General features: G+C 34.5%; 1 protein-coding gene across 1 annotated transcript; it reads right to left on the reverse strand.

Annotated features, from left to right (window-relative positions):
- Positions 1 to 3,805: 3,805 nt before the first annotated feature.
- LOC136272489 (uncharacterized) lies at positions 3,806 to 6,523 on the reverse strand. Its single transcript, XM_066074120.1, has 4 exons — positions 5,987 to 6,523; positions 5,626 to 5,722; positions 4,953 to 5,108; positions 3,806 to 4,117 (listed from the first exon to the last, which is right to left on the reverse strand). Exons 1-4 carry the CDS (start codon positions 6,275 to 6,277, stop codon positions 3,882 to 3,884), a joined length of 780 nt encoding a protein of 259 aa, XP_065930192.1. The 5' UTR covers positions 6,278 to 6,523; the 3' UTR covers positions 3,806 to 3,881.
- Positions 6,524 to 9,328: the final 2,805 nt, after the last annotated feature.

The raw sequence follows: 9,328 nt of genomic DNA on the forward strand, positions 1-9,328 counted from the left end.
ACAAATGAAACGCTGCGCGAAAGCGTGCGTACTCGTTCTGTACTCGGCCTCGTTAATTACTATTTTGAATCCGCCCGGCCAAAATCGTATTACGCATGCGCATCAAAAGTTATTCATTAGTTGTACGTAAACATATTCGCACTCCGATTACGAATCAATTTACAGTAATACACAGTGTTTGAATCCAAAATGCCACGTTTTATAGGAGAGTATGCAATCTCAGACTGAAAATTTTTGTTTGATTAATGTTAACACATTTCATTCACATAAAAATGGGTATTTGATCCCTTTTTTTAAACAAATTTATTCCTCGAACACCCCTCCCACTTAATTGTTAAAATAAAAAAGATGGGGGAATAAGATGGCACAACTGCCCATTTGATTTAGTCGTAAAATACAAATTTAACATTTATTCAATTAAATATATTTGATATGTTATAATACAAGTTTACAAAAGGGTAATTTTTAACTATATTCAGTTTGAAATATTGCAAAAAACGATAAGAAAAAACAATTCTTAAATTTTGGTAGTATCAAACCTACAACCTAAAAACCCAACTTATATAAAGTTACCTAATCATGGTTTGGTGTTCTAACCACTGAGCCATTTCATTCACAATAAAGTGCGTTGTTTAAATTCTATATGAAACGTTGGCCGCGAATTTACGGACTTGTATTATTTTTTCTAAAGCGTTCAATTGTTGGGCTACAAAATGCTATTTTTAATGTATAGTGGGTCATCTCTCCACATTTTTTTTTTATTAAAATCGGTTTAAATTTCATTAAACCGCATTTAGACTATGACAAAAATATGGAGCTCAGACCCACTGTATAAAAGAAAAGGTATTGAAGTTATAAAAATGACACTATTTGGAGGTTTTGACACGCATACGCCAGTTTAAATCAACCTATTGCAAGTATTTGAAAAATTAAAGGGTTACAAACCGATGTTACATTAAAAATACATTCATTTTTTTTTAAATTATCAGATTTATTGTTTTTAATTTTGCAGTATCTAATCATTCCTCATATGGACTTTTACACGCCTTATTCACCCATCTTCTTTCTGGATTCGGCGCACAACGTCCGGGACAGGCTCGTTCAACTTACATATGTTGATCGAACGTTCTATCCACACTAAGTGTATGATTTAGAAAATTTACTTGTATAATAAATAAATGAATGAAATTTTTAAAGAGAATTTGCATTTGTCTTGTACAAATAAAAATGGTTTTTTTAAATACCTAAAACTATGATGATTCCTACGTACATACATTTATGTCTTTGGCATTATTAAAATGATTTTCAAGATCTAGCTACAAAATGCCAATCCATAGAAAATAGACAACGCCAGAAAGGACGTCAAACCATGGCAAATAGACATGACAAAAAGACATCATCAGCATTATTCTATACCAGATATGATGTAAATCCATGGATATACATCAACAATATGATACACCAGTTTAGCTGTTATCACACTATTGCAAATAAACAATACCAACAATATCATAGAACAAAATGTCAAAGGATGGTTGATAGAAAACGCCATCGTTATGGTACACCAAAATATGTCAAGCCTTGGCAAACAGACAAATCCAGCAATATTATGAACCGGAAAGAATGATAAACCATAGCAGATAGACAAAACTAGTTATATTCCACATTAAAATGGATGGCAAACCATGGCAAATAAACAGCATCAGCAATATGACATAAAGTAAGGATGCCCTACCACGGCATATAGAAAACAACATTGGCAATATGCCACATCCGAAAGGATATTTCACCGTGGCAAACAGACAACACTAGAAATACGAGAAAGCAGAAAGGATACCAAACTGTGGCAAATAGACAATACTAGCAAAATGAAACACCAAAAAAAATACCAAACCATGGCAAAACGACAACACTAGCAATATGATACCAGAAAGGATAACAAAGCATGGCATGCAGGCAACACCAACGATATATATGCCACATTCGAAAGGATACCAAACCGGCCATGGCAAAACGACAACACTAGCAATATGACACCAGAAAGAATATCGAACCATGGCAAGCGGGCAAAACCAGCAATATTATGTACCAGAAAGAATACATTTATGTCTCTAGCATCATTTAAATAATTTTCACATACTAGCTACAGAATGCCAATCCATGACAACTAGACAACGCCAGAAAGGATATCAAACCATGGCAAAACGACAACATTAGCAATATGACACACCAGAAAGGATACCAAACCATGGCAAAACGACAACACTAGCAATATGACACACCAGAAAGGATACCAAACCATGGCAAATAGACAACACTAGCAATATGACACACCAGGAAGAATATCAAACCATGGCAAATAGACAACACTAGCAATATGACACACCAGGAAGAATATCAAACCATGGCAAATAGACAACACTAGCAATATGACACGCCAGGAAGAATACCAAACCATGGCAAATAGACAACACTTGCAATATGACACGCCAGGAAGAATACCAAACCATGGCAACTAGACAACACTAGCAATATGACACACCAGGAAGAATACCAAACCATGGCAAATAGACAACACTAGCAATATGACACATAGTAGGACTGCTGTCTAACCACAGCGTTCCGTCTAAGACAATAAACCTTTACTGTTTCTCAAGTTACAGACTCTTAGAATAAGCCAATCTTTATCAAATGCGATTAATTGATTGGAAGTCACAATTATGCATAAAACTAGCAAGACCTTTCTCTAATTCGGCTTTGGAGAAACGCATACCCAATGTGTAATTTGCTAATTTTTATTCATAAAGTTAATAAAAACGAGGAGCCTATATTTACCGGAGGAACGTTTATAAAATATACCGTTAATAAAATTGAGCAAAATAAACAAAATACATACTATATCTTTTGGATCGTTGAAGAAAAAGTTATTTTTCATCCTATTTTCCTGCAATTCGGTGGGCAAACGTCGCCATTGTGTCTTTATAACGTTATCATAAAATGAAGCTTTGTAGGACTACTTATAAGAATCGACATAAAAGAAAAAGTAGGAAGCGCCTTGGAAATTTTATAAACAGAAATATCCATCCATTGAGTTATTTTATTCTAAAATTGCTTGAATAAATCAATCTACATGTATATATACTCCAAATAAATGACAAAATCTAATGCATTTTAATAACTTGCGCTCTTTCAAATACCAGATGGTAGAACTTTGTGGGGTTTTTTTTACATTAAAGGTTGAAGATATTTCGTATAACTAATCACATATTACAATTTGAGTAAGGAGATGAGGACATAAGACATATGAAATGCCTATATTAGGACGGAAAAGATACTAAATCAGGCATTTTATAATGTTGAGGGTTCTATGCCACTAAAAATTTATAGCAATTACATTTTTTTCGTTTTTGTTTAGATAATAGTTACTTTAGTTAGAAATTGTGCTTTTGTCAAATGTATTATATTATTTAAAAATATATTTTGATGATGACCATTTCCTTGTCCATTGTAGTATTTTTTATTATCTGACTCAAAGTGCGGAAAGTTGTATTTTTTCTATGTTTACCTACTGTAAATATACCTTTATCTTTAGATGGCCCCTATAAAGGGCCAGTAGGTAGATTTTCATAGCAGGAACACTAGCGATGGTATATATTACACTTCGTTAAAAGATTTTTATCATTGTATCGCGTTTGCCTTCTCCTTTGACACTGAAGAAAAGATATACTCTAACAAACAAACAACCAGTCAACAAAACAAACAAACAACAATATTTTAATTTTTAAAGACACGACAATTATGATTTTATTTTCGAGGAGGTACAAAATTGATAAACGCTGATAATCAACAGAAGGGAAAAGCGCTTTTACACTCAAATTAATTCAAGGTCGACAGTGGTTGCAAACGAGAATAACTACGGAGTCGAACACGTAACCGTAGGCCCAGGTCTTGGTGGAGAAGAGACTGCACTCGGTGTTTGACTTGGCACTCTTGACAGCGAGACAGCTGGGCTGGGCCTCACAGAGCAAGTAGCACTCATTTCGGTCAGCCACCGTGTGTGTCGACATTCGATTCGGGTTATCGCCCTCGGTGTACGTCCCAATCACATTCCAGCAACCTGTGAGTACAAAGATTGTTTAAACATCACATTTCTTTACGGAATAATTGATTTCATTTTAATCATTCATCCACGCTTTATGACAACTGAAGTTTAATTGCTTTGAAATAAACTTTGTTTTTGTTATTAAAACGTAACTTTAGTCCAATAGGGAATAGAATACTTTACTATTAAAAAGGTCCTCAAAATCAATAATTAAGATTGTAAATTGTTCGCAAATAGTTTTTGCGTTTTAAAAAAATAACATAAATTCAATGCAACACATATCACATTTACACCTCATTGTATTTTTGTATAAATGTATGAAAGCCAAAATTACACGAAATTTATAATATAAATGCACTATAGTCTGTCCCAAGATATTTATGCAGCACATTTGGACAATTTTTAATAAAAATACATGTACCTGTGAAAGAAGTGCAATTGAAATAGTTGAAAGGGATAATTTCCAAGATAATTTCATTGACACATTATCATCTTTTACTCGGAAAAATTTACAGAAACGAAAAATGTTTACATCTTTTCTCCATTCGGAGTACACTCGGAATACATCGCGCAATTTTACAACGCTATCATCCGGGCTTACTGCAATACAAAATCCCCGTAGACATCACATTTTTTAGCATTGTATTGAAACCTGATAAGCTAACAGGGGCGTTTCGACTGAGAAATCTTGGAAATTTTTCATACTTTTGAATGAACATCGTTTGAACCCTGAGGTATTTATAAATATCATGCAATAAAGTAAAATGTAAATCCAGGATATCTTGGGACAGAGTATAGTACGTTATTGAATCTTTTTAAAACAAAGCTTATTTGAAGAAAGAAAAATGACCTTGACACACTGTTTTGTCCAAACTTGGCCTCTTCCATTGTGCCCCTGGCCCTGATTGACAGACGGAACAGTTGGCCTGACCACTGAGCGGCTGGTATTCATCCGCCGGGCAGAATGTGCAGCCACTGTCGTTAAAAAACTTGCCTTTCGGACAACCTGTTATGCAAAAAATAATAATAATAAAAAATAAATGAAGTAAAAAAAAAATGAAATAATAATAAAAAATAAACATGCTCAAATCTATATTGTAGTTAATTGAGTTTACCAAGAGCAAGAGTTTAAGGAATAAGGAATTTGTTTGAGCATAATGAGGTGACAAAATACGATCGAGGGAATTCAAAATCCAATAATGTCCGAAATGCTTTAAGATAAGTTTAGTCACCTCGAGCATATTTGATACCCTTATAATATTTTTTCTTATTATTTGTATTTATGTAATTTTAAGCAATTTTACGATTGAATATCACCAGAGTCATTGATGAAATGTATTGGACCATACGATTTATAAAATCGATTCGTAGTGTGATCAACCTTCAAAGACAAAGCCACTGGAAGATGTAATTAGAGAGAACATGAAACCCTTACTTAAGTTGTTAGAAATGAATACCCACATAAAGAGAACTGCTTCATGTAAAGCCGTAAGGCTAAGAATAAAGAGGAGCAGGAAACTTACTTGTAGGATCAACCTGACAAGTGGTCTCCCCTGACTTTAGTTCCACACACATCTTATCGGCCCCACAACTAACAGTTCCACAGCTAGAGTCAAAGTCCTGAAATCACACTGACTACGTACAAATCAGAATACAACCATAGGGCACATTGATCAATTAATGTTCCAGTCATTGCGAATATACCAAATATTAAATTTAACTAGTAATCATTAATCTGAATTATCAGTTCTCGTACCATTATCATGATATTCACTTATTTCTAATACATATAATTTTAAAAAACTCATAATTACTTGTTATATTTCATTAATTTTAATACAAAATAACACGAATAGAGTATATCTTTTTTATCTTTCAACTTACGCCAATCCACGTGTTGATTTCACTGTAAGTGAAACCTACTTTATTTTTCAGTTTATCGGGAGCTGTCGCAGATGTAGTGTCCAAAAGATGGCAAATTAAGTGTTCCTTTTGGTAGTTCAGGGCCACGCATTGGCCACGGCGCTTATAACACTCTTTGGCGCATCCTTTCAACCCTATAATTTCATATGTAGCTATGCTAGGAACATCTAGATACTTATTAAGTTCCAAAATCCCCAAAGTTTCGACAACCCAGCAATGTGCTAATAGAATGACAGTCACAAGATTAGTCATTATACTATATTACTGTTGCCAAGTACATTAGCAATTGAACGTAGAACCACACACGCATCGTATTTAAGCATGTATATACTAATCATTGATCAGTTAAGACTTGAATGATTCCCGGCCACGACTCTCATTTTCCCTCCAATTGATGTATTTAAAACAGGTACAAATGTACTCGTTTATTTGCGAGAGCCATTCAAAATGTTTTGTCTATAGTGTAGTAAAAGCTAGGGTGATAAAATAATTTGCATTCCTTTACAGGCACGCAGCATCGTTTTTGAAAGTGGGGGGGGGCCAGACTCATCCAAAAAATTCTTGACAAGCAAAAAAAAAAAACAACAACAAAAAACGGGAAATTTTAAACTTTTTCAAAATCTTCAAAATCCTAAACAGTGGGGGGGGGGGGGGGGGGGGCTGGCGAAGTATATAACTTCAATTTCACTCCTCATTTCCTTATTTTCATATCAATTTTTTACATACTCCCAAAAAAGCCATGATAATTCAATTTTTTATATGTAAATTTTAAAAAATTGGCTGCTGCGAGAAAAAGTGGGGGGGGGGGGGGGGGCCAGCCCCCCCCTGGCCCCCCCTGATGCTACGTGCCTGCTTTATTTTATTCCATCAAACTATTCCCATTTAATACGTATACACTTTTTCAGACCTGAAATGCCTTTTAATATTCCTCTTTAGGCAGACCCTTCACAAACTGATGAATTGCGGACCCAAGTGTAATCTAGAGTTATATCGTCCTCTAGCTTAATTAATGACTTTTAAGTTTTGTAAAAAAAAAAAGGGTCACGGGGGGGGGGGGGGGTCTGAAGTAAGCAGGATGAGGGATTACAATAACCACCTCTTTACTGAGGACATATGTGACTAACTTTGACTTCTCGGCTAGAGCATTATTGCGATAATGATATCAAAAAGAGACCCTTGATACTAGCCATTGTTTTTGTATTGCTCTTAGAGTTTATGCAAAATTGCAACACAATTTTTGTTTTGCATTACTAATCATTTGGTATTCCGGATCGTACATCATCTTCAACACTTTCTCTTCCATCTTTTAATTTTTAACCACCTGGAAACTGTTCCATATGACAGATTTAGGTCTCCGAAAATATTGTATGCTTCTTCGAGTGTTTCGTTTCCTGGATTTTTTAAGTAAAGCACATTCTTTTATTTAGTTTTCTGTTCTTGCTGTTGTATTTTAACTTTCTTTCCCATGATAAAACAAAAGAATATTAGGTGTAGGGTATTTTAAAAACTTTATAAATCTTCAAAAATCTTCGAAAGCAATTCTTTCTCTGCAAGGATGGAGTTGTCGATAAAAAAAATATCGACGTACCGGAACAAGTGTTTTTGAAGTGATCTACTCTACAATTTATAAGGAGGACTAGGAAGGACAAAACTTTTTGAATGACCCTTGTAATGCACGTTACCTCCTTAATTAGATCGTTATTTGAAAAACAGTTCTATTCAAATTCTAGTAAGGACATAAATTTGCCGTTTTTCGGTTATAAATGCCATTATGTATACAGGCACCTAGCATCGATTTTGAAAGTGGGAGGGGGGGGGGGGGCAGACTGATCCAAAAAATCTTGACAAGCAAAAAGGCCCCCTGTTGCTACGTGCCTAGTATATAATTTCAAAAATTATCCAAAAAATAAAAAATACACATGATATTCATTTGAGGCTTGGCATTTACATGTATTTTATTACGACCAAAGTCCAAGGTGATTTCTCAAACATTCTCTGTCACCACAGCAATAGACCTCCTCAGTTTTGACGATTGACTGCATTAATAGACAGTCCTCCTTCTGTAATAAACAAACAATGTCTCGACAGCACACTTCATAGAACAGTTCAAATCAAATACAAAAATAACTGTAATCTGAGCAACATCATACAAAATGACAGTTTACTCAATTTAAAAAAAGTACTAACGGGTGCACAATGGGTTCTGAAGTGGTACAGGTTTCCCGTGAATCCTCGCGCCAGACAAGTGTCCCCGGGGGCACAGGTTCGACTCCAGTCACAGTGATAACTGATGTCACATGACGGACACGGCGCTCCTACATAATCAAAGTATTGATATGCAGTACGCACATATCATGCGTTATTACAACATACCATTTTTAAGAGTTTAATAATGAATTAAGATATAACTACGCATTATCAAAATGTAATACCTTTAGGAACACTTTAATGTTTGGGCCCTGGGTTAGAAGTCTGCGCTAACAGACATTAAATTGGCTTAAAGTCAACCAAAGTTATTTATGTATGAGCCATTAAAGAACACGTTTTACAGTTTGTATCGATATTTCTCTCTGAATCTCATTTCATTTTCCATATTGATGGTCAAATGATGATGACTAAACCTCAGTAAATTATCTTTTTTGTATGCTAAATAAAAGAAACAGGCGATTTTTGTCATTCAGAGTTTTTCATCAAACTATTTTGAAGTCCGCAATAAGTACTTGCAGTTTGTTCTTTTAATCTAGATGAAACGTCGATCGAATATTAGATAATCCACACATAATTATCAATGATATTTAACAAGTTGCTGTCCTTTAAAAAAGGACTACAATACGTGGACCATTTGCATGTGTTTCCAACGAAAACGTGAAAGCCTTAAGTTTATCAGAAATTCCACCGACTCTTACCTTCTGCTTTTAACCACTAAATTTGTACGTTGTATTACGTATACATGTATGTACAGCCCTGACTTTTCATCTCAGAATTTAAAGGATTCATACTTCTAAAATAATTATGATCTATCTATGAATAAAGTTTGCATGTATAGTATCAGGCACTCGGTGAATTCTACTATTTGCGCACACATTACGATTCGCACTACTTTGTTAACTATGCAGTGACAGCTTTGTGTAAATTAAAAATTTCATATTTTGGTGCATTTTTCTTGAGATTTAAACTTTTATACAGTGAAATATTTATTCAATCATACTTAAATGTTTAAAGATTTAATCGGGAAGTTCTCTAGCCTCGCCTACTATAGAAGTAAAGTTAAGTTACATGTGTATTCGGAAAACAACAGAACAT

This window comes from Magallana gigas, chromosome 2, assembly GCF_963853765.1.
Source record: "Magallana gigas chromosome 2, xbMagGiga1.1, whole genome shotgun sequence".
NCBI classification, from domain to species: Eukaryota; Metazoa; Mollusca; class Bivalvia; order Ostreida; family Ostreidae; genus Magallana; species Magallana gigas.